At 65.5% G+C, this 23,412-nt stretch overlaps 8 protein-coding genes across 8 annotated transcripts; 4 read left to right on the top strand and 4 right to left on the bottom strand.

Moving 5' to 3' along the window:
- Nucleotides 1–352: 352 nt before the first annotated feature.
- Nucleotides 353–2,902, bottom strand: FA09DRAFT_346556 (hypothetical protein; the record flags this gene model as incomplete). Its single annotated transcript, XM_025744759.1, has 4 exons — nucleotides 1,968–2,902; nucleotides 1,720–1,911; nucleotides 824–1,669; nucleotides 353–769 (listed from the first exon to the last, which is right to left on the bottom strand). Coding segments are annotated over exons 1-4 (1,890 nt in total), but the record flags the coding sequence as incomplete, so codon positions are not given.
- A 575-nt stretch (nucleotides 2,903–3,477) lies between these two features.
- Nucleotides 3,478–4,304, top strand: FA09DRAFT_282378 (CoaE-domain-containing protein; the record flags this gene model as incomplete). The annotated part of the gene is made up of 3 exons (XM_025739827.1): nucleotides 3,478–3,514; nucleotides 3,568–3,937; nucleotides 3,986–4,304. Coding segments are annotated over 3 exons (726 nt in total), but the record flags the coding sequence as incomplete, so codon positions are not given.
- A 311-nt stretch (nucleotides 4,305–4,615) lies between these two features.
- On the top strand, nucleotides 4,616–9,420 carry FA09DRAFT_331022 (ARM repeat-containing protein). The gene is made up of 8 exons (XM_025742837.1): nucleotides 4,616–4,875; nucleotides 4,994–5,191; nucleotides 5,357–5,553; nucleotides 5,610–5,736; nucleotides 5,793–5,873; nucleotides 5,926–8,649; nucleotides 8,706–8,783; nucleotides 8,843–9,420. The coding sequence occupies exons 1-8, from the start codon at nucleotides 4,774–4,776 to the stop codon at nucleotides 9,284–9,286; spliced, it is 3,951 nt and encodes a 1,316-aa protein (XP_025597248.1). The 5' UTR covers nucleotides 4,616–4,773; the 3' UTR covers nucleotides 9,287–9,420.
- Nucleotides 9,385–11,050, bottom strand: FA09DRAFT_339885 (HlyIII-domain-containing protein; the record flags this gene model as incomplete). The annotated part of the gene is made up of 9 exons (XM_025744263.1): nucleotides 9,385–9,655; nucleotides 9,706–9,746; nucleotides 9,803–10,010; nucleotides 10,069–10,077; nucleotides 10,133–10,148; nucleotides 10,210–10,220; nucleotides 10,276–10,304; nucleotides 10,438–10,667; nucleotides 10,720–11,050. 9 exons carry the CDS (start codon nucleotides 11,048–11,050, stop codon nucleotides 9,385–9,387), a joined length of 1,146 nt encoding a protein of 381 aa, XP_025597247.1.
- Nucleotides 11,051–11,296: 246 nt separating this feature from the next.
- FA09DRAFT_346554 (hypothetical protein) lies at nucleotides 11,297–14,701 on the top strand. The gene is made up of 3 exons (XM_025744758.1): nucleotides 11,297–11,956; nucleotides 12,015–12,273; nucleotides 12,331–14,701. Exons 1-3 carry the CDS (start codon nucleotides 11,391–11,393, stop codon nucleotides 14,416–14,418), a joined length of 2,913 nt encoding a protein of 970 aa, XP_025597246.1. The 5' UTR covers nucleotides 11,297–11,390; the 3' UTR covers nucleotides 14,419–14,701.
- FA09DRAFT_339883 (hypothetical protein) lies at nucleotides 14,579–16,583 on the bottom strand (the record flags this gene model as incomplete). The annotated part of the gene is made up of 2 exons (XM_025744262.1): nucleotides 14,579–15,638; nucleotides 15,703–16,583. 2 exons carry the CDS (start codon nucleotides 16,581–16,583, stop codon nucleotides 14,579–14,581), a joined length of 1,941 nt encoding a protein of 646 aa, XP_025597245.1.
- A 427-nt stretch (nucleotides 16,584–17,010) lies between these two features.
- FA09DRAFT_346553 (hypothetical protein) lies at nucleotides 17,011–18,682 on the top strand. The gene is made up of 3 exons (XM_025744757.1): nucleotides 17,011–17,333; nucleotides 17,402–17,494; nucleotides 17,549–18,682. The coding sequence occupies exons 1-3, from the start codon at nucleotides 17,077–17,079 to the stop codon at nucleotides 18,465–18,467; spliced, it is 1,269 nt and encodes a 422-aa protein (XP_025597244.1). The 5' UTR covers nucleotides 17,011–17,076; the 3' UTR covers nucleotides 18,468–18,682.
- Nucleotides 18,683–18,752: 70 nt separating this feature from the next.
- On the bottom strand, nucleotides 18,753–21,140 carry FA09DRAFT_339881 (hypothetical protein; the record flags this gene model as incomplete). The annotated part of the gene is made up of 2 exons (XM_025744261.1): nucleotides 18,753–20,789; nucleotides 20,847–21,140. 2 exons carry the CDS (start codon nucleotides 21,138–21,140, stop codon nucleotides 18,753–18,755), a joined length of 2,331 nt encoding a protein of 776 aa, XP_025597243.1.
- Between the last annotated feature and the right edge of the window lie 2,272 nt (nucleotides 21,141–23,412).

The raw sequence follows: 23,412 nt of genomic DNA, 5'->3' as shown, positions 1-23,412 counted from the left end.
GCCGCCGCCGTGCGGTCCGGCCGGCCAGCCGCGGCTCGACGCCGCGGCGCAGCAGCGTCGAGTCAGCGGCGAGCTACCACCACACACCGGACTACAAGTCACCGGCAGCAAGTGCAGTAAGCATGATGGTATTAGGCCGTGCGATGTCGCAGCGAGGCAGGTTTGGCATGGGCGGATGCAAGGCGCAGTGCGAGCAAGGGGCAGCGAGGATGATGTGTGCGGTCTAGAGGAACGATGAGAGGCCATAGTCGTGAGGTATGAGGCTAGCGGGCATGCGAATGAGAGCCCAACCCGCTCAAAGCAGAGCCAAGCCGACGCCGAGCAGTAGAGCCGCTCCGACTGCGCTAGCCACCGACGCCGGGAGCGCAAGTGCAGCTGCGCCGGACGGCCGCTGCGTCGAGGTGTTTCCCGCTCGAGGTGTCGCACTCGGGCTGTGCGTCGCGACAGCAGCTGCAGGCGTGACGCCCTTAATTGCGCCTCCGAGCCGGCCGCCCTGGGGCGTCATGTTCTCCGAGCGTGCCAAGAACGTGCCGTCGGCATTGAGCGCCTCGACGAAGAGCGTCTGTGTGCCGTTGCCGAGCGGGATGATCGTCTCGAAGCCGCGCTTCGACACGTCGGTCGCATTTGAGCCCTGGCGGATCCGCCAGGTGGTCACCTCGGTGGCGCCGTTCCAGGAGACGAAGAGCGTGCCGTTCAGGATGGCCACCGCTGGCGCCGTCTCTGGGTGGAGCGTGAGGGCCGTCGTCTGCACTTTGTACACGCGGTAGCTCTGCTAGCCGTGTCAGCCAGATCCAGCAGCAGTCGAGCAGCCAGCCCTGCTCACCTGCGTCTCGTTGTAGCCAAACCAGACCGACTGCAGCGCCGTGCCATTGACGTCGTACTCGGCGAACACCGGCTTGCTGCCGTAGCCAACGAGCACGTTGCCGCTGCTGCTGGCCGGCGAGTCCTCGTTGAGAAACTGCATGCTGCCCTGGCTGTCACTGAGCAGGTCCGAGCAGCCCCCGGGCGTCGAGTATTCCGCCCGCATGCTGGCACTCTTGGCGGCAAAGTCGAGCTCGATGAGCATGCCGCGCGACTGCGTTGCGTTCTTGGCGAAGCCGTTCGAAGCGTTGTCGAAGAGACTAAGCTGCCGCTTGCCGCCGTTGCTGGCCTCCAGCGTCTGCTGCGCGGACCAGCTCGTCTCGCCGACCCACTGCGCATCGTGCTGCCAGCAGAAGGAGGTGCCGTCGCCGGTGAAGGTGCTGCGCTTGCCGCCCAGCTGCCACAGCACCGCCTTCGTCTGGCCATCGACGTACAGCAGGGCGCACAGGTGGCGCACGCTCAGCAGGTAGTTGCCTGCGCTGTCCTTCACGACCGAGTTGACGTGCGCGTAGTCGTAAGGCAAGGTCGAGCCTGTACCACCACTTGTTGAGCCTGAAGCGGACGGTGACACGGTCGCAGATGCGGCTGCTGCGCTAGAGGCCGAAGAGTTGAGTGTGTGCCGCTTCCGCAGCATGCTGCTGCTCGAGGAGCTCGACGATCCCCTCGCTGTGGCGCTGCTTGTGCGCGAGGCTACGCTCAGCGCGGTGCTGTTGCTCGAGACCATAGTGCTGCTCGAAGTCGCAGTGCTGTTTGACGTACTGCTGTTCGACGACACCGGGGCAGGAAGCAGCACAGGGTCGACGTAGGACTGCGTCGGTATCAGCCTCGCCCACAGAGTCATCTCTGGCCAGTGCTCACGTCTGCAATTCCGTAGCCGTGCTCCAGCATGCACCAGTAGAAGAGCTGCGTGCCCTCCGGCACAGACACCTCCTCGAAGCAGCCGTCGAGAATGCTGCCGCTGGCGGTGCCTGGTGACCGCGAGCTCAGATCCTGGGGGCGCTCTTGGTAGTGCGTAACCAGCATGGTGTTGTTCGCCCCTGTCAGCCGGGACTGTCGAGTTCTCTTTCAGCAAAGGCGGTGGTGTGGCACCACGCGGTGTTACTCACCTCGTGCAGGTCACTGGTGTTCACCCGGCCCAGCGTGGCGACCTCGCTGAAGCCCTGGTCCATCATGTGCACCTGACCCGACCCGTAGCCACTCCCGGACACATACCCGTCCCACCAGGTCATCACGGTGCGGCCCTGCAGCGTCTGTGGCCGCCAGTCGAAGGCGCCTGTGCTGGCGTTCATGACGCGCTCCGGCTGTGCGATGTACACGGCCGACTGCGTCCGCGAGTCCATGATGTACAGCCCCACCGGGCTGCCGCCGTGGGGCGCAATGAACACATAGCCGTCCGAGAGACGGGCATTCGGCGCCGTGTAGCTGATGTTGTATGGCAGCGGCGGCAGGTTTGGCTCGGTAACATATGGCAGCGTGTCGGCGCGAACCGAGCTGACGGAGGCGGCCGCGAGCGCGCCGAGGAGGGCGAGATGCGACAGCATGCTGCCGAAAGGGAATGAATGACGAGGGGGGAGAGCGTGGACAAAGAGCGAGAGTGAGGTCCTCTCGGCCTGCACTGGGCCAAGCGCTCGCCAGTGATCGGCGAGGTGCGCCGGTGAGGATCAAGCTTTGCTCTCGCTGCGCCGGCGGCTCAGCCGGGAGCGCCGGCCGTCACCGGAGTGCAGCGCTGCTGCCCTGGTGTGACAGCTACTGCACCCTGCATGCTGAGGCGCTGGGCTCGAGCGGCCGCAGCAGGTGCACGTCGAAAGCGTTGTGGCAGATGCAGCGCCGTCGGACGCGGGCCCCAGGGTGTGCGGTGTTCTGGAGAGAACGTCGGGCGTGCGCCTCTGCTGCGTCTTGATGTCGCGTGTAGGGCCGCTGGCGGTCGCAGCGCTGGGCCCGGCGTGCGTCAGTGCGGAATTATGGCTGCCCGTATATTCGCGGCCGGACGATGGAAGACGTGGCAGCTTCTTGGGTGCGGGCCGGCGAGATCTGCATGCTGCGAGCTCGCGAAGCTTGACCTTTGACGGGTGAGCCGGCGGCGCGGCGCGGCTCCGTCCGACGTGCTGCCTCTGCTGCCGGCTCGTATGCGCGCGCCTGCTGCAGCCGCACCGCACGCCGGCTGCGGTGCCGCCGAAGCAAGCGCAGCGTGCCTCTCTGCCCCTGCCGACGCACTCGCTGCTCGAGCTGGCTCAGCCGAGATCTGACGCATGATCGCCGCTTTGGCGGCCCGCCAATCATTTCGCAGCCACACGCTGCAGGCGAAGGATGCTGGCGTCGAAGCAGCGGAAGTTTGAGCTTGATGTGTTTGATGCCCTGTGCCGCACTGCTGCAGAGGCAGCATGCGCCAAAGATGCAGCAATCGAGAATAGAACGGAGTGATGCGAGAATATTGAACCATTCAGCTGGGCAGAGGAAGCCTCGCCGGCGGAGGCAGGCTGGTGAGGAGCTTGAGCAGGGCCGGGGAGAGGAGGAGCTGTCACGTGCATCACGGCGCAGCAGCAGGCTCACCCCACACAGCGGCTCGCCGAGTCCCGGCCCGGCTGCTCCACCCTCTCGACCAGCTCCTCCTCCGCCATGATCATCGTCGGCCTGAGCGGCGGCATCGCCTCGGGTGAGGAGCGCGCCAGGATGTACTGCCGGTGCCCGAGCTGAGCTGTGCCACAGGCAAGTCGACGGTCTCGACGCTCCTGCAGAACGCCTCGGTGCCGCTGGTCGACCTGGACAAGCTGGCGCGCGCCGTCGTGGCGCCCTCTGACTCGTCGGGCACGCTCAAGGCGCTCGTCAAGGCGTTCGGCAACGGGATCCTGACGCCAAACGGCGAGCTGGACCGCCCGGCGCTGGGGCGCATCGCGTTCGGCGACGACGCCAAGCGCGCCACGCTCAACCGCATCACGCACGGCGCCATCCGGCGGCGCATGGCGTGGACGCTGGTGCGCATGTGGCTCACCGGCGAGCGCCTGGTCGTCGTCGATGCGCCGCTGCTCGTCGAGGCCGGCCTGTGGAAATGGTGCGCACGGACAGTCATCGTGTGGTGGTGAGTGAGCACGAGCTGCCTGGCGACGCTCCGCTCACACGCGCACAGCTCGCCGGAGGACCAGCTGTCGCGGATGCTGTCGCGCGACGGCGCTGCCGGGCTGACGGAGGAGGACGCACGCTCACGTCTGGCGGCGCAGCACTCACTGGCGTCGAAGCTGCCATACGCCGACGTGATCCTCGACAACTCGTCGGCGCTGCAGGGCTCGGACGCCGGCTCGCAGGGCTCGGGGGCCGGTGCGTCGCCGGCGCTGCGCTCGCAGGTGCAGGAGCTGGTGCACGAGTGGCGCCGCGAGACGACGTCGCTGCTCGGCACGCTCACCTGGCTCATCTGCTGGCTGGCGCCGCCGCTGGGCCTGCTCGCTGGCCTGCTCGCCGTCCGGCGGCATCGCGCCGTCGTCGAGCGCCGGCGGCACGACGCCGACACCAGCGACGCGCAGGCCATCCAGCGGCGGCGCATACACAGCGGCAAGGACGAGTGAGGCATTCCGCCGCCCTGAATGTCATGCGTGCTACATGCTGCCGAGTGCTGGTGCGGCAGTGAGCACCAGCGAGCGGCACACCCCCTCCACCTGGCTGGCTCGCGGCCTGTTCCCACGCGGCCTTGTGTCATTTCGCGCGCGACGCGTCGAGCGCGTGAGACGCGCGCGCAGCAGCGCCGCCGCACCGCCTCCCGACCATCACCCTTCCCGCCGCTGCCCAGCCTCTCGGACTGCCTGCATACTCGGCCTGCTCGCAGCGACGCCTAGACTGCTTCCTTTGCCTGGCAATCCGTGCCTCTCGCGCCACCAGCACCACTCTCACGCCCCGGCGCTGCGCCCGGCCGCCTGACGCGTCATGGTGCGCCCTCAGGCGACGGCGAGCCGCATGCGCCTGCAGAACACAGGCCCGCTCTACACCAAGGGCGCCTCGACCGATGCGCTGCTGAAGAAGCTCAAGGTGAGACAAGAGAGCGGTGCAGTTACGGGCGTGGGCGGGCTGGCATGCACCCCCGCAGCCTCTCCCCGCTGCGCGCAACTCCTGCAGCGTTGCTGACGCGAGCCGCTCCTCCTCCCAGGCGGTGCAGAAGGAGCTGTCGGAGATGGAGCAGGAGCTTATCGACACGGCCTCTCTCAATCCGCTCACGAAGCAGCTGATCGCGAATGGCATCATCCACCACAAGTCGGACGCCGTGCGGGCGAGCGCGGCCTGCTGCCTGGCGGACTTGTTGCGGCTGTATGCGCCCAAGGCGCCGTACACAGCGAGCGAGCTGAAGGTGAGTCGCGCTGCATAAGAGGGCGGCATGCGACAGCAGCGGGCGCGGGTGTAGCTGCGACGTCGGCGGATGAGAGGCGATCGGCTAGCCAGGCCTGAAGGGACGCTGCTGTGCCTCGCCGGCATCCCCGAGCCTACAGCAGTGCGTGCTCACGCGCGGCCACAGGACATCTTCGCCTTCTTCATCGACCGCCTGATCTCGCAGAAGGGCGGCCTGGCGAAGCCGGGCAGCGCCGACTACGCCGACTGCTTCTACCTGCTCGAGAATCTGAGCAACGTCAAGAGCATCACGCTCGTGACGGACCTGCCGGGCGCCGACGAGATGATCACCGATGTCTTCCGCGGCTTCTTCGATCTCATCCGGTGAGCATGTCAGCCCTGCGCCCGCTCTTGCTGTCTCTGACGTCGCCTGCCGCCAGGCCGGAGATCACCAAGAACGTCGAGATCTGCATGGCCGACATTCTGGTGCAGCTCATCGACGAGTGTGTGTCGCTGCCGTCGGACGTGCTCGAGATTCTGCTGTCCGCCTTCACCTCCAAGGCAGAGGTGAGTGCTCGCACGGCCTGTCGCCTGGACGCTGCTGACGCTCCGCCTGTCGTCAGAAAGCGAACCCGGCCGCTCATCGGCTCGCTGTAGAGGTCTGCTCTGCGACCAAGGATCGGCTGCAGAAGAATATTGCTCAGGTACGTCTCAGCACGGCTTGCGCCCTCGCCGCCGCTCACGCGCGTCTTGCAGTACTTCTCGGAGGTCATCGTCACGGCCTCGTCCGAGGAGGGGCAGGTCGAGCGGGAGAAAGGTCTGCGCACGGCACACGGCCTCGTGATCCAGATCAACCGCGCGGTGCCAGCACTGCTGCTCAACGTGGTACCGGCGCTCGAGGAGGAGCTGCGCACAGAAGATCTCATGGTGCGCCAGATCGCCACCAAGACGCTCGGCCAGATGTTTGCCGAGAAGACGGGCAGCGACCTGGCACGCAAGTACAGCTCGACGTGGCGCGAGTGGCTCGGCCGCGCCAACGACCGGCACACGACGATTCGCATCTCGTGGGCAGAGGCTGCCGGGCCGCTGCTCACTGTGCTGCGGCCCGAGCAGCGCGAGGAGCTCAATCAGGTCGTGTTCGCGAAGCTCGGAGATCCAGACGACAAGGTGCGCGCCGCCATGGTGCACACGCTCGGCACGCTGGACTACGAGACGGCGCTGCACCACGTCGAGAAGCGAGTCTGGGAGGAGACGGCGGTGCGCTGCAAGGACCGCAAGGCAGGTGTGCGCGCGCAGGCATTCGACACGCTCGGCCGCGTCTACAAGCTCGCGCGCGGCGAGCTGATCAGCCGCGACCCGAAGGCCACTTCGCAATTCTCGTGGATCCCGCGCGAGGTGCTCAAGGCCATCTATTGCAAGGACCCGGACATCATGCAGCACGTCGCTGCGGCACTGGACCGCCACTTCCTGCGCCTTACCGTGGGCGCGTCCGAGGACGAGTGGGCCGGGCGCCTGCTGCTGGTCATGTCGCAGCTCGACGACTCGGCTCGCAAGGCGCTGCTTCGCCTGACGAACCTGCAGAAGGCGCGCACGAAGTTTGTCGCCTTCGTGCAGGCGTGCGAGGCGTACAATGGCGGCATCATCGACCATGACGAGGACTTGGTGAAGCGCAAGTTGACTGACTCGATCAATCAGATGGCGAGCCAGCTCGCCGATGCGCAGAAGACCAAGGTCGACCTGTACGCGTTCGCGAAGATGAACGACAACCGCGCCTACAAGCTGCTGCGCATGTGCTTCGACGAGGCGACGGACCTCAAGGGCCTGATCAAGGCGCGGACCGACGTGCTGCAGCGCATCCGCGACAAGGACGCCGGCGTCGCGGACACGATGGAGCACCTGCTGCGCGCAGCCTGCCTCTTCATCGTCAACCGCTCGACGATTCCGACGCTCATCCGTAAGCTGCAGGACAGTAAGGACGTCGGCGACGTTGGCATGACGCCTGCTGGAGACGTCGGCGACGAGACGCAGGGCACGATCCTGGCGACAAGCGCTCGCGAGGCGGAGCTCAGTGCTGCTCGCCGCGACTCGGAGTTCCTGCTGCGTGCCGTGGCGAAGAACTGCCCCAAGATCCTGACGTCGCACGTGCCCGAGCTCGTCAAGGCGCTCAGTGCCGAGTCGAACCACACGCTCGCCAAGGAGAGCCTGCGCGCGCTCGCAGCGGTCGCGCTCAACGAGCCGGCCGCCATGCCGGTGGAGCGCAAGGCCATCGAGCGCTTCTCGCGCTACGTCCGCTTGGGCACGATGCACGAGGCCAAGTATGCGGGCCGCCTCATCTCCGTTCTCAGCAAAGGCAAGAAGGCCGGCGCCACTGCCCTCGACGCGCGCGGTGCGCAGCTGGCCCATACCGCTGCCGAGCAGCTGGCCGAGGAGCTCACGAAGCGGCTGCCCACGTCGAGTGGCGAGCGCCTCGTGGCCGACCTCGCTGCACTCGGCCAGATCGTCAAACATGCGCCGGAGGCGGCTGCCGACGTTGGCGATGCGATCGTGCGCCACCTCCTGACGGGCATTCTGCAGAAGCCCTGGCCGGCCGACGAGACAGTGGCCGCGGAAGAGGAAGACGATGCGCCTTCGTGGGTGGAGGACGACGACATGAGCACGAGCCTGCGCTCCAAGCTCCTCAGCCTCGACCTGCTCACGAAGCGTTGCATGGCGTACGCCAGCGCCGACGGCGTGACGGACGTCGCTGTGCCAGTCTTTCGCCTGCTCTTCGCGACGCTGACGTCCGGCGAGCCTCGGCCACTCGGTGCGTCGCCGGCGTCGAAGAGCCGCATGCGCCTGCAGGCCGGCATCTGCATCCTCAAGATGGCACGCGTCGACAAGCTGGAGCAGTGCATCAAGCACGAGTTTGTCAGTCTCGCGCTAATGGTGCAGGACGAGTGCTCCAACGTGCGCACCCTTTTCCTCTACAAGCTGCTCCTCTTCCTGCGCAAGCGTGTGCTGCCGCCGCGCTTCAACGCCGCGCCCTTCCTCGCAGCCTACGATCCGGATGAGGAGAACCGCCAGATGGTCGTCAACTACGCGCAGTCGATGTACCGCAACATGCCCGGCGAGTGGCGCATGAAGCTGTTCGAGCTGCCCTTTACGCGCTTCCTGCATCTGCTGGCGCACCACCCGGACTTTGGACGCGACTCGGTCGAGGAGCTGTCGGACTCGGGCAAGTACATCGACTTCTATCTCGATGCTCTCGCCAATGCCGAGAACGTCGGCCTGCTCTACCACCTCGCCACGAAGCTCAAGGGCGTGCGCGATGTCGAGACGTCGGCCCACTCGGACAACCTCTACACGCTCAGCGAGCTCGCGCAGCTGTACATCCGGCTGCGTGCCGCGAGCCAGAACTGGACGATCCAGACCTACCCGGGCAAGACCCGCCTGCCCACCGACATCTTCCGGCCGCTGCCCAGCCGCGAGGTGCAGAAAGAGGTGAGCTGGTCGGCGCCGTCGTCGGCGACGCAAGCTGACGCACGGTCCTCACGCAGGTGTACGAGCGCGTCTTCATTCCAGAGGCGACCGTTCTGGCGCTGACAGAGCGCAAGAATCATCAGCCGGGAGCGAAGGTGAGCGGACTCGGCGCGCGTGCGCGAAGCATGCACTGATGCTGACCGTCTCCTTCCAGCGCCGCGCCGCAGGTGCAAAGGAGCGTGTGGCCCGGCCCAAGGCGGCGCCGAAGGCACGGGTCAGCAAGGCGTCCGCTCCCAAGCGCAAGCGCAAGGCAGACGCCGCCTCCGACGACGAGGACGAGGCAGGCAACAGCGATGCCTCGGACGACGAGGATGCCGCGTCGGCGCTCAGCTCCGAGGAGGAAGAGGAGCCCGACACGGACGGCGAGGCCGCCGAGGGCCGCGGCGCGCGCGCCAAGCAGCAGAAGCGCGACGCCGTGCGCAAGCGCAACGAGCTCAAGCGCCAGCGCAAGGCTGCGGCGGCCAAGGAGAACCGCGAGGGCTCGCTCTCGTCTGCTGCCTCTGCCTCAGACGACGACGGCGATGCTGAGATTGAGCAGCCGTCGAAGCGGCCCAAGACCGCCGGCGCGACACGCTCGCGACGGGCTGCTGCCGCTTGATCCGTTCCTCTCTGTGCCTCTGCCCTGCCTGCTTATCTTCCCGTCGACGTGTCGCGCCTGCCCATGTAGTTCTACGCCTGCGGATTTCATTGTCATCGTCAGAGCCGCTCAAAGACCTTGTCGGCAAAGTGGTCGAGGGCATAGCAGACGGCCTGCTGGCTCGAGCGCTCGAGGCCGGGCAGCGTGGCCGACTTCCAGAAGTCGTGGGCGCGCCGCAGGCACACGAAGTGCGCCAGCGCGGCGAGGAGGATGAAGACGTGGAAGATCTGGTGCGAGGCGCCGAGGTAGTCGAAGCGGCCGGGCGCGAAGCGCTCGGGCACGCGGCAGGCGTACAGGAGCGCGCCGACGATGTAGAAGGCGCCGCTTGCGCTGAGCAGAGGCGGTCAGCTCGAGTGTCGTAGCAGCAAGGCAGCACGCACATCAGCCAGTGCAGGCCCATCGTGCGGGCCAAGAGGTCGAACTGCGCAGGCAGCGATCAGCGAGAGAGCAAGTACAGGATCGCTGCTAGCCACGCACCCCATACAGGTGCAAGCCGTGCCCAACTGGCACCACGGCGCTCAGGCCGAGGCTGACGAAGACGGCGGTGCGCGTTGGACGGTAGGCTGGCGTGCGGTACTTGGGCGTGACGACCGTGTACATGGCCATGACGGAGAGGACGGTGATAAAGGCGGCGTACGCTGCCTGCAGATGCGGATGACAGATGAAGCCATAGTGGAGAGCAGGACTAGATGGAGGCGCAGAGATCAACAAGTGTCGCTGCTCGCGATATCGACTCAACGCACATGAAGGAGCTGATGGAAGGCTCGAGTCAGCATGGCGACGTGCAGGTCACCTTGCAGCACACACCCCCAGATCATGACGACTGAAGCAGAGAGGCACGTGTCAGCGGCGGCAAGCCAGACAAGGGCATCGGGCGCACGTACCGATCCCGATGCTGCGGAATGAATGCGTCAGTGCGCGTCGGGACACAGCTGTATCTCGCGACTCACTAATCTAGAGAGTTGCACTGTTGCGAGACCTACATGACGTGGTGAGCGACGGACCTGTGGGCTGGCATCTGGCCTTGACCTAGAGGATCATCAGTCAGCCCTCACTTGTTCTGAATGAGCGTGGAGCGTATGAAAAGTAGCCGAGCAGCCAAGGCAAATGACAGCCGCAATGCCAAACGTCGCAAAGGCCAGGCCGTCGATCCACGTGTTGTCGGCTGGCACGGGCGAGAGGCGTACGCTGGACGCCAGCAGCGAGCCGGTGCGCGGCGCGTGCGCCGAAAGAATGGGATGGATCAAGACCGAGGCTGGCAGGAGCTCGGCGGCGCAGAGAAGCGAGAGCAGCAGGGCGGAGAAGGCCACGGCAGCGCCCCAGAGATGCGTGTGGATGTTGACTGTGCTGCAGGGCTCAGTGTGCGAAGCGAAGCTGCCTGCAGATTGACGCACCGGTCTCGTTGTGCCAGTAGCTGTAGATGCTCTGCACACACTTGGCGACCGAGTCGTGCTCGTACAGCTCTGCTGGCGGCTTCTCTGGCTGTGTCTTGGCCGCCGCCGCGCGTGCTGCGCTGCGAGTGCGGATGCGCGTCTCGCCAGCATCTCCATCCACTGCCGACGCAGTAGCCGTATCGCTGGACTGGCCTGCATGCACAGCGGCAGTGCCGCCTGGCCGCCGATAGCCGGTGCGGATGAAGGCATTGTCGTGTGCCCAGGCCGGCAGCTCGTCGTGCGAGCAGAGCTTGTGCGCGTGCGCCAACGGTGCAGCCGAGTGAGGCGCCATCTCGCTGTTGAAGACCCGTCCTGATGCCACACAGCTGGTCTATACAACGCGAACGGGAGCCAGGATCGAGACTTGTGCTGGCAGCTTGCAGAGAAGGTCGTGGCTGAGAGGCAAGCGGCTGGCCACGTGCGCGGGCGCGCGCGGCACTTGGGCTGCTGCGTGTTCCCAGGCGGCGCGCCGCATGTTTGTGTGGAGGCTGCGCGCTGCTGATGAGGCGCGCCGTGTTGCTCGCTTTCTCACTCTCACCATCCCCGCATCTTAGGCCTGGCTCGTCTGTCTTCACATGCGCGCAGCGATGCTCGCACACTAAGCACACTGGGGCAGTGTTGGCTCAGCAACCATGGGAGTGCCCGGTCTCTGGCCGCTTCTGGCGCCGACAGAGGTGCTGCCGCTCGCTGCGCTTCCACAGCGCTTCGGTGCCGGCGCCGAAGCTGCTCCGCGGGATGACGCTGCTGGTCCAAGCGGACCCAGTCTCTTCGACCCCTATCACGCCACTGCTACCTCATCCCGCCCCGACTCTTCCTCGCCTCCGCCCTTCGTGCTCGGCATCGACGTCTCTGCCTGGATCTACCACGCGCGCGCTTCTACTGGCGGCGCCAACGCCTCTCTGCGGCTTCTGCTCTTTCGTCTGCTCCGACTTCTCTCCCAGCCGCATCTCATCCCGCTCTTCATCTTTGATGGACCCCTCCGTCCACGCGCCAAGCGCGGCTCGATCCGCAGAGTCAATGACTGGGGCGAGACAAAGGCGCTCAAGGAGCTGCTGGAGGCGCTGGGCATGCAGTGGAGAGAGGCACCGGGAGAGGCAGAGGCGGAATTGGCGGTCTTGAACCAGAGAGGCTCGGTGCAGGGCGTGATGAGCGATGATGTGGATGCGCTGCTGTTTGGCGCGAGACTGCTCGTGCGCAAGTGAGTGAGGGGGGGCGTGGGGAACGCGAGGCTTGGAGCTGACGCGCGCTCGCCTCAGCTGGAGCTCCGCCATCTCCTCAGCTCCATCCGGCGGCAGCGATTCCTCCTCTCGTCCTTCTTCTCCACGCAAAGACACAACAGCGCCGCCCAGTTCACCGCGGAAGCAGAAGTCAGGTGGTCAAGCAACCGTGGCCATCTTCCGCTCCTCTCAGCTCTCATTGGCCGACTTCAAGCTCGACCGCGAAGGCTTGATTCTTGTGGCACTCATGTCGGGAGGCGATTATGATGCGCAGGGATTGGTGCGGTGCGGTGTTCGAGTGAGTTGCTGCCCGCTGCGCAGAGCGCAAGCCTTGCGGCTGACGAGAGAGACCCAGATCGCGATCGGGCTAGCAGCAGCCGGCTTTGGCGCTCGTCTCGTGGCCGGCTTCAAGCGCTTCAGTACAGCCCCTTCACGCAGCAGCTACGCATCCTCAGCCGGTCTGCCATCACCCACTATGCATTCCTCCTGGCCCGCCTTTCGCACCGAGTGGCTCGAGGATTTGCGCGCCGAGCTGCGCTCAAACGCATCTGGCTTTCTCAGCACTCGACAGGTCAAGCTCGCGGCGTCACAAGCTATACAAGCGTTCCTGAGCACGCCGCATGCACTGGCGGTGCTCAGCAGCTATGTCTACCCGCTCGTCTCGACGGCAGAGGAGGCAGCCGAGCCCGTCAATCTTGGGCCGGTGGATCTGCATGCGCTACTGCGCGCCATCCGAGTCTCGCTGGGATGGGGAGAGGAAGCGTGTCTTCGCCGCTGTCGCAGCTTGATTTGGGAGGGCATCATTGTGCGCCAGCTGGAGCACGACGAGACAACTGTTGCAGCACCGAGAGCCGCGACCTCGTCGTCACGACCTCGAGCGCCAGCAAAGCCTAGCCGGCGCAGAGCACTGCATGACTCGCCCACCGCTACTCGCATTTCCGACTTCTTCGCCTCTGCTTCTCTCTCCGGCGCTGGCGGCGGCTCGTCCAGCGAGCCTGCAGCTGCAGAGCAAGAGCAGGAGGAGACGCATGAGCAAGATGCATCTCTTTCGTCTGCCCAGAAGCCACGCGCAACTCTCGTCGATCTCCATTCCACACGTCAAGGAGCGTCCGGTCTCGAGGTGCGCGTAGAATGGGACGTCTCAGCCTTCGTCTCGCATGCTCGTCGCGCCATCTCCGACTCCGAAGACGCATGGCGCGCTGCACTTGCTGCACGCAAAGCTGCAGAAGCAGAACGTGCGATGTTCGAGGACGACGACGATTCGGAGTCGGAGCAAGGCCAGAGAAGGGTGCCGAAAGCAGTCGATCACGATGCGACGTTGCGTCTGTGGATTCCTCGCGAGTTGCTCTGCTCGTCGACTGAGACTCGTGCGCAACTCAAGACATTCGAGCGCAAGCGAGCAGAGAAAGAACAGGACAAGGCGGATGCTGAACGGCGAAAGGCACTGAGGGAACGACAAAATGGCAGGGCAAAGTCGCAAAGCACCTTGGAGGCGTTCTTGAGGCCGCACAAAGGTGCAGCTGCAACGGATGCTGCTGGCAAGACGAGCGGCAGCAGTGCCGGCGCTAGACGACCGAGGACGCCACCTTCGCGGCGCACGGGAAGCGTCGCTGCGCAGGCTTCCAAGGCAGGACCGTCTGCGCGAGCTCCCGCTCTTCTCTCCTCCTCCTCATTTGACGACGATGAACCGCAGCTGGCCGCCGCGACGCCGGCGCTAAGCAGCTCAACCGCGCTTCGCCGCTCATCGCCCTCACGCGTCGCATCTTCCGACGAGCAGGCCGGACAGTCAGAGAGCGACTCGCTCGCTGAGGCATGGGCACGCTCGCCCTCTCCTGCATCTCAGCGACTCGAGGACGCATTGCTCAGGCGCTCTGGCTGGCCTGGCACGGCATCGAGCACGACGACCTCTACGTCTGCAGCTGCGTCTGCGTCGGGCGCCACTCCGCGTGCCTCTGCACGAGTCACTGCGCCAGCGATGCGGGCTCAGCCTCGGCCTCTCGCCTCGTCCAACTCAGACTCAGATTCAGACATGAGCTTCCCCAGTCTCGGCACGCTCCATGCGGCTGGCTCTTCGCGCGCACAGGCACGCTCGACAACGACTGCGAAAACGAGCGCTAGCGCAGCACGGCAGGACGGGCGCGCATTGCCACCGCCGAGGAAGTCGCCGCGCAAGGATGCCGCACAGCAATCGGCTCGTGCCTCTCGCGCAGATCGCGCAGAGCGAGACGCTCCTCTTTCGCCTCAAGAGGCTTCGACTCGTCCTTCAGCGCGCGCAATGGCAGAAGCGGAGAGCGGCACTTCGTCGTCCGAGTTCGAGCTCGTCGCCGCCGCTTCAACCCGTGCCGTCAACACGCCCCTCGCCGCGACACCGGCGCAAGGCAAGCGCGCAAAGAAGCCACGCGCTCGAGTCTCGCAGGCTATCGTGCTGAGTGACTCTGATTGAGAAGGGAAGTGTAAGGTAGATGGTGACTTGCCCCTCGGTCGATGCTTCCCGATACATAAATACGCCGGCAGACGCCGCATGAGAGCGGTGTCGCAATAATGATATACCCCTCATCCTCTCTCGTTGCCGTGTCGATGATGATGAAGCTGTCCGAGTGGGCTCACGGCGCCGGCGCCGGCCTCTTCTTGCGCTTGACGCTGAGCGCATTGACGACCTTCGGCGGCTCATTGCTCGTACTCTGCGGCATCGGTTTGCCGGCCTCCTCCCACTTCCTCCTCGCCTGCTCCCTCGTCTCTTTGCTCGAGCCTAGCACCCTTACATCTGTCCAGACAACGTCTTCTCCCAGCCTCTCATCTGCCTGCTCGGCCTCCACAGCGCTCAAGCCGCCCTTGCGCAGGATGGCGCGCCGGACACCTTCGTTCCATTGACGGGTGAGCGTTGCGGCTGCGGACCGAGAGGACCAGTCGCATGCGTCGCGCATCATGTGTCGGCGAATGAGGTCGGGCAGTGTGGTATGCGCCAGAGCCATGCGCTGAGCTGCCGAGCTTGTCGTGCTCGTGGAACTGCCTGCGCTCCCCATGTCCACCGTCGGTTCCGCAGTGCAAGCCGCCCCAACGCTGGCAGCAGCGACCTGGTCGTAGATGCACACAAACACCCCTACCGCATTGCCCGCGCAACACTCCTGGCGGAAGCCCATGCGCTCCCAGAACTCATCGGGCGAGACCGCATCGAGCGCTGCGCGCTCACGCTGCAGCTTGCGCACGCTCGAGGAGAGGCGAGCGCTCTGGCTACTGCCGACGCTGGTGGTTGTGGCTTGTGAAGCGTCGTCGAACGACTGTTGGGAGGCCGCAGACGTCGGCTCAGCAACATTGAGTCGCTGTCGCTTGGCGTCGGGCTCGTTCTGACTCTCGACACTCGTGCTCTGTGTGCCGGGAGCGTGCAGTTCATGAGCATCACGAGCGATCTCGGCGATGAAGCGGCTCTTCGGATCGTCCGGGAAGTGAGGCATGAGCGTGGCGATTGCGCCTGCTGCTGCTGCTGCTGCGTCTGAGGCGCTGCTTGTGGAGTATTCGACACCGGCAGGTGTGCGGTGAGGTCGGTGAAGCGGCAGAGGAGGCGCACTGGAGGAGACTCGGGAGTACGGATGGCCGTAGACCCATCGAGCACGTGCCAAAGCAGAGTCGCCCTCTCGCGGAGGAAGTGGCAGAAGCTCTGTCGACCTGATTGCACCAACTTGATCAGCCTTGAGCTGTTGCATAGCACACGAGCCCTCGTCAAACTCACATGCGTTCATCGTACCCCGGCACAATGTAGAAGTTCCTCCCCTCAGCGTTGCTCTGCTCCTTCGCCACGTCGCTCAGCACGCCTCGCCACCAGGCAATCAGCTTGCCATCCGAGAGGACGTGCTTGCTCGGATTGTCCGGACTCGAGGGGAAGAGATAGGCCGGCTGAGCACGCGCCAGCACGTGGATACTGCAGTGCTCCACTGGCGTTGGTGCCGAGGCCCAGTGCTCCAGCGAGGCGAAGTGCCGCAGAAAGCCAATCGTGATGGCGCGCACCAGAGAGCAGCCCGCCGCACTGCCGCCCTCGCTCGCCGAAGGCAGGAAAGGCACGACGGCAGCCGGCACCACGGCCGGTGCCCAGCCCGAAGAGTCGAGCTTGGAGACGTAGAGGATCGCCGCATGCGTGGAGGGGATCGTGTAGAGGAAGCATTCGAGCGCGTAGATGAGCCGCGAGGTGCGTCCTCCTGGACCGGCTGCTGTCGTCGAGGCGGACCCGACGTCGCTTGTAGTGGCCTGCGACGCCAGCGACGCAGCCTGACTCTCACCGCTCGGCTGCGCTTCCTGCGCTAGCTCATCCTCTTCCTCGTCGCTCCACGCAGCCGTGCAGAACACATGCTCCACGCGCGCTTCGAGTGGTGCGCCGACGCCTGCTGAGCCGCTGCCGCCGACGTGCGCGAAGGGAAAGAGCTCGAGCGCGGGACGAGGTGCGGAGAAGAGAGCGTGCAGCCGGAGTGCGCCGCGTGGAAGCCGGGGCGAGGAGAGCAGAGGTGCGAGACTGGCTTGCAGGGCGGAGAGAAGCGAACGCGAGGCGGCGGACGACGATGCAGAAGCAGCCGCGGCGGCCTGCGCTGGCTGCGAGCTGCTGGCTGCGGCGTCGCCCATGGCTGCCAGAGTGCGAGGGGAACGGAGCGCGTGGCTCGCGGCAGCGGCAGCAGCAGGAGTCGCTCGGGGCAGCTCGGTCGCTGCAGCGCTGGGCAAGAGGCGCGAGGCCGACGAGCCGTTGCCGAAGTCTGTGCGGGAGCAGCGCAGAGGCGGCGGTGCTCGGCTCGGCGGTGACGCAGTGGGCGGTGCAAGCGCCGAGCGGCAGATGCGGGGATGGGGGGAGCGAGAAGCACAAGCGCGTCACTGTCACCGCCTTTGGACGCGTTTGGCTCTCGGCATGACGCGCTCGGACAGCGTGGGAGCGCGAACCCTGAGCGAAGCTGGCCTCCACACTGGACAGCGAGGAGAGAGGCAAGGCACACACAGCGAGCGGGCCTCTTCTTCCGAGCTGCTCGCTGCACGACCTCTTGGCTCTGCACCACCACCGCCTCAGCCTCGCCCCTCTGCGCCTCACTCGCAGCACTGCGCACTGTCCCTTCACCCCTCTCCCAGCATGGCCACTCTCGCCGCTGCACTCGACGCGCTCTCGCGCCAGCTCGCCGACGTGCGCACGCACCAGCTGCCCGCCCTCTCCAGCGCACCTTCCGCCGACGCCCTGCGGCGCGCCGAGGCCGACGTGCGTGCCGAGCTGGCACGCGCTGATGCTCAGGCAAAGGAGCTCGTGCTCGAGCTGCCCGATGCCGTGGGCAGCGCGGAGCAGCAGCGCGAGTGGACGCAGCAGGTGCAGCGACTGGCCAAGGACGTCGAGGCGTGAGTGGGCCAAGCAGTGGTGCATGCGAGGGGCACAGCATGCTCAAGCCTTCTCTCTCTGACTGCAGACTGCGCGGCGAGTTCCGCACGGCTCTCCTCGCTGGCCGACGAGCCGTGGCCAGCGAAGGCGCCACTGCAGCGCGGCGCGAGCTAGGTCTCGAGTGAGTCCCTCTCTTCTGTGCCTCTCCATCTCGCTCTCACTTACATGGCTGCAGCTCAAGCTCATCCAAGAGCGCAGTCAAGGGCGATGACAAGCTTGCAACTGCCTCTTCAGACGTCACCACCGCCTTGCAGCGCACCGTCGCCTCCATGTCCGCCGAGCTCGAGAAGTCTTCCTACTCTTCCGCACTTCTCGACGAGTCCTCTTCCGCCATGCAAGGCATCTCCACAGAGTACACTTCCTTCGGCGACATGCTGCGCAACAGCGGCACGTTGATCCGCAGCATGGAGCGCGCCGACTTGATCGACGCCGCCATCCTGGCCGGCGCGGCGCTCTTCTTCGTGCTGTGCATCGCCTACATCCTCAAGGTGCGCGTGTGGGACAGAGGCGTCGGCATCCTCTCGTTCTTCTGGCGCTTCATCTCCCTTGGCCGCTCTCCGGGAGACGTGAAGGAGAAGTATCAACTCGCGCAAGATGCTGCGTCTGCTGCGAAGGCTTCAGCCAAGGAGTCGTCGATCAGCGCCAGCAAGAGCTTGGCGGCGGCAGCAGCGGCTACGGCAAAGGATGTCGCCTCGAGCGCGAGCGCAAGTCTAGCTGCCAGCAAGAGCATGGCAGCCGCCGCGGCTTCTACAGCAAAGGACGCGGCCACCAGCGCCACTGCCAGTCTGGCCTCCAGTGCCAAGGCAGCATCAGAAAGCGCCAGCGCCAGCCTCTCAAGCGCCGCAGAGGCTGCCACGCCGGCAGTCACGCGCGTCACGGACGTGCTCAAGGCGGCGGCCAGTACGGCGGCGGCCGTGGCGGCGGCATTTGACATGGGCGGAGAAGACGCCGAGGAGATCGCGGAGGCGCAGGAGGATCTGAGTGGAGGCATGGCAGAGGGAACGTGGGGCGTCATCACCGATGATGACGAGGACACGGAGGAGAAGGACAGAGAGGAGAGGCTGAAAGAGTCGGCTAAGCACATCGAGCTGTAGAGACAGCCATGCCGCGCGGGAAACAAGAACGACGAGCACGCACGAACAGCACACACATTCACAATCACGGCAGCCAAATGAGATCAAGTCTTTGACACGTCGCGGAATGAGACCGAGGTACAAGCTGCGAGGCGGACAGAAGCGCCCCGGGAAGGGTATGTGCCCGAGAGAAGGATGACGTCGAGAGATAGACGGAGCGACGACAGAGAGACGGTTCCTTCCGAAAGGCGAGGTGCGAAATAGGGAAGGGTTCCAGGGAGAAGAGAGAAGAGAGCGGAGCTTGGTTCAGTGAGTGCCGGCACTCTCGTGCACCGAGCCATCGTGCTGCCGCTGTCCCGCATGGTGCGGCGCCGTAGGCGCAAACTGCACCATGCCAGCGGCCGCGCCGTCGCGGGAGCCAGGCAGCGGCGTGAAGACACTCGTTGGCTGGCGCGACGAAGGACTACCGCAGCCGGCGTGTGGCTTCGTCGGCGAATGATGGGCGCCATCTGAAGCGCTGCTGTCGAGCTTGCGCTTGCGCGGTGAAAGCGTTGCCTCGTGCACCGTCGATGTCAGCTCATGCTGCTGCGCAGGTAGCATGGAGAACGTCTCGCTTGGCCGGACGGGCTGCGAGTGGTTGCGAAGACGCGTGGCCGAGCTGGACTTGTGGGCGCTGCGCTCCTCGTGCCACGCTGCCATCGCTTCGTGCTGTCGCTGCTGCTGATTCTGCGTGCCGCGGATTGCCGTTTGCAGCGCCGGCTGCGAAGGCACATACGCCACCGTCGAGGAGCGCGAGCGTCTGCCGTGACTGGCGCGGCGCGAGTCCTTGGTCTTGAAGCGCGACGGCGCAGGCATCGTCTCGTGCTTCGGCGAAGTCTTGGTGACAGCAGAGGCAGACGGCAGGCCTTGGCCGCGGCACAGCACGTCGTACTGTGCTGAAGCGATGGCTTGTTCGTGCGAGCTTGAGAGGTGCAGCATTGAAGGGAGAGGCGGACAGGCCATGTCTTCCTCCGGACTGGCCACCAGCGACGGACGAGTGGCCGTGTTAAGATGCAAGCGTGTGACGCCGCCCCCATGCACAGTGTGGACCGGCGCCGAGACAGGCGGCGAAAGTTGCAGGTTGGAGGAACGGACCATCGATGCAGACCGAGGAGCCCGTGATGGCGAAGTCGTTGACATGGCAACGTCGTCCTCGATCACCTCGAGCTCAGCAGCAAGATCTTTGCCAGCCGACGAGGGTCGAGCACCCTGCGCCGCAGGCAGGAAAGTGGACAGCGAGCTCGAGATAGGTGCGGTGAGCGGACGTGCTGCCTCAGTAGGGCTCATCTCCTGCTGGGCATTGAAGAGGCCCGGCCAGCCGACCTCGAGGTCGGCGCGAGAGAGACGAGGCCGTCCAGATGAGTCGACGAGCACGCAGCTCACGAGCTCCAGATCGACGGGAAGCGGCGGCGACATGAGATTGTCGGCGTCGTGGCGGGCCGACGCAAAGCTCTGGCCCGGGCCGCGTGGAGTCGTAGGCACGGGCGAAGTGAGCGGCAGAGGCGTCGGCAGCTTGCGTCCGTACGTCCAGATGATCTTCGAGAGGCCAAGCGAAGTCGGCGGCGGACCGGCGAGGACGAGACGTTCTTCAAACTGAGGGCTCTTCGAGCCCGAGAGGAAGCCGAAGCGGAAACGAGGACGCGAGTCGCCCAGTGGACCACGGAAGAAGCCCGACTCGCCTGAGCTTGCGGCTCGGATGCGGGGTGGACCGGCGCGAGCGCCGCTGTCTTTGTTGTAGTTGAGCGTAGCGGAGAGGGAGAGCGCTGCCATGCCGCTGCCGCCGACGTGTCCATCGGAAGGCGAGCGACGCAAAGGCTGCACGATGTTGGCTACTGCCGCGTCATCGAGGGTGACGGTACGTGACATGGCGCTGCTCGACGGCTCGCTTGAGCCCGCAGAGTTTGGCTTGTGCGAGGCAAAGTCATCGTCATCGCTCGAGCCGCCGAGACTGTCGTCGCTGCTACCGGCGCTGCCGCGACGCTTGTGCGTCTTGCGCTGGCTGTACTGCGGCGCTCGAGTGCGCGAGTCATCGGCTGGCTCGAGCGGCGAGCTCGGCGGCGAGGCAGGGCTGTATGATCGACGACGAGCATCGCGAATGAACTGGCTGGAGACTTGCTCGAAATCCATCTCGCCCGCTCCCTCCTCGTCGTCGTCTTCGTCCTCGGGATCCTCGTAGGTGCACCACGTAGCGCGGCCTCGCTTCGTGCACAGCTCGCATGGCAAATGACCCGAGCAGCGCCGCTTGTGCAGGCGGCAGGCGTTGCATGCTTGAGGGATGCGGGCGCGCGCCGTCTTACGCTTAGCCTGTGGCATGGTGGAGGTCAGCGCTGGACGAGCTTCTGTATGGTGGGCAAGTCGCACCTTTGCCTCCTTCATGCTCTCGATGTACTTGGCGCGGCCGCTGCGCGAGCGGATGTTGGCGGCGTACAGCTGGCCGTGCATGTGGCTGCGGTGCCGCTGCTCGTGCTCGACCGACTTGTGTGAGCGCCAAGCATCTGCGGTATTGATGCTGCGGCTGACGGGCTGCTCATGGTGCGCCAGCGAGCGCACGTTGGCGGCGTCGTCGTGCCGAGCGGATGCGTGTGTAGGCACGAAGTCTTGCGGCGCATGCCGAGGGGCGCCAAAGATGGGCTGGCGGTGCTGTTGCATCGACATGTGGTGCATGGTCGTCTTGACGTGTAGTGGTCAGGCGGTGGATGTTGAGAGACGAGAGGGGTGGGAGGGGGTGATGAGGCAAGATGTGACGGCGCAGAGACGGCGGGAGAGATAGCGACCTGGGGGCTGCGGGGCGTTGTGCGCGTCGCGTCGCGCCTATCCCTCCGCCTTCCCCTCTTCACCGAGTGCTGCGGAGTGGGGCCCGCACCGCAGACGCAGCGGCCTCAACTCGCTAGGTTGCCGCCGAGGCGGCCTGCTCTCGGGCGTCATGGCACACTTGTCCAGTGCCCGGCTGGAGAGCGCCATATTCAGGGCGGAGCGATTGTGGCGCATCCGCAGTGTCTATTGCGGCCAGCGCATCGCCTTCGCTCCTGAGGACTGCCGCGGATGCAGGACTTCAGCAGGTCAAGAGTCACCCGCTATCTCTGGTCCGCGAAGCCATGAGTATCGCAATCGCACTGAGCTCTGCGTGAGGAGGAAGAGCAGACTTCGGGGCGAGAGGAGAAGGTGTACGCGTCATCGTCCTCGAGTGCGCACTGCGGCCCGCAGGAGGGGCGAGCGGCAAGTGCAGAGAGGAGGTCCCGCCTGCGGCAAGCCAAGCTAGAAGAGCCGCTCGGCAGCGGCGCCCTCCGCCCTCTCCTCTCTGCGCCTGCCGCTCTGCCAGATCTCTATTTCGGGCTGCCCGTGACGCTCTAATAGAGCCGCTCTATTCCGGCCGCTGGCCTACAGTGCCGCCACGGGGCAGCGGCGGGCGCTCGATGACGATGCTTATTTCAGCACCAGCAGCGGATGGCCTAGCGCTGGAAGGCACGCACGCCGCGTCGATCTCTTGATTGCAGGAAGAGGGGCACGGGAGAGACGTTGCACGTGCCCTGCTGGGAGCCGGCGCGTCAGGGGTTAGCCTGCGGACGCGGAGGAGGACAGCTCCCGCCCGCGCTCTTGGATGCTTCCGCATGGCCCTGCGGCCTCGTACCGCGCTCTTCTCCCCCTGGTCTGCTCTGCTGAGTTTGTGTGAGCTCCTTCGATCCATTTTGCTCAGCGCATCGCCTCACTCCTCGGGATAAAGCTCTACAAGCGCGCCGCAGAGGTCCTCTGAGGCGACGCGCGCGTCTGCATGGTGCGTGCTCGCAACGCGTCAGAGCTGCGCAGGCAGCGCCTCTCGAGCTCGCGCCGCTTCCCACAGCACGTAGTCTCCAGCACTCCTCGGCCGCGGCTTCAAGCACTCTTCAAAACGAGGACGAGGAGCGAGTTCAGAGCCTAGCCGACTTGAAGCGAAATGTTGGGACGCAGCGGGCACTTCGGCCCTCTAGGAGCTCCGCCGTGCATTGTGTGCGAGGGGCGATACCGTGGGCGCAGCAAGTCTCCGCTGCTCCGGCGGGTGCCGCACCGGCGGTCCGAGTTTTCGGATCCGCTAGGCACGCTCTCTCGAGATCTGAGACAAGCCTTCGCACCCGAGGCGCAGCACCAGCACCGGTGCGGTGCCTCAGCCGCTGCAGCGCTTCATCTGAAGAGGATCGCCCTGCTGCCCTGGGGTGCCGCTACTCTGCTTGATAGAAGCCGGGTCGCCGTGTGACGCGAAGGGCGCTTCCTTCGCTTCGCATCCGCGGCTGCGGGGTTGATGCAAGAGAGCGAGACCTTCGAGAAGCAACAGCCAGCGAGAAGGAAGCCTGGAGTCAGCCGATGCCCAAATCTGGCCTGCTCTGCCTGGCGCAGCGCCGGACAGGAGGTAAAGATCAACGCAGGAGTAGCTCCGCTCGTGCCTGCGCCCAAAACGGGCGCCACACGCGGCCCGCTCGAGGGGTGGAGCCGGCTGACGAGGGGTGTGAGCGTTCGTCCCTCTGTGCCACGAGCAGCCGCCAGCATCAAGGCTGCGGGGCGGAGCGAGCTCAACACTCATCAAGCGTGCCTCTGCTCTCTCAGCGATGCTGAGCTCCACGTCGAAGGGCAAGCTCGGCGATGCCGTCAGCGGAGCACTTCTGCCGCTCTTGACTGACGTACGCTCTGACTTGGATCATTCCACAATCCGGGGCTGCACAAGGACAAGCACGGCTGACGAGCTTCATCGCTAGGTGACTCGCTCCTGGTACAGCCCTGTGGGAGCTGTCATAGGAGAAAGAGGTGGCGAGTCTTCACTCTTCAAATCACCCACAACGAGAGAGCACAGTCAAGTGGGTGCGGGGCACCGCATTCTCATGTCAGCAAAATGAGCACTCGAAGTTCTAGCGCTGCGCCTAACAAACCCTTTGCTGAGAGGTATGCAAGACGATGGCGC

The sequence above is a fragment of the Tilletiopsis washingtonensis genome (assembly GCF_003144115.1).
Source record: "Tilletiopsis washingtonensis strain MCA 4186 unplaced genomic scaffold FA09scaffold_15, whole genome shotgun sequence".
Lineage (NCBI taxonomy): Eukaryota > Fungi > Basidiomycota > Exobasidiomycetes > Entylomatales > Tilletiopsis > Tilletiopsis washingtonensis.
This window is presented reverse-complemented; position numbering and strand designations above follow the sequence as displayed.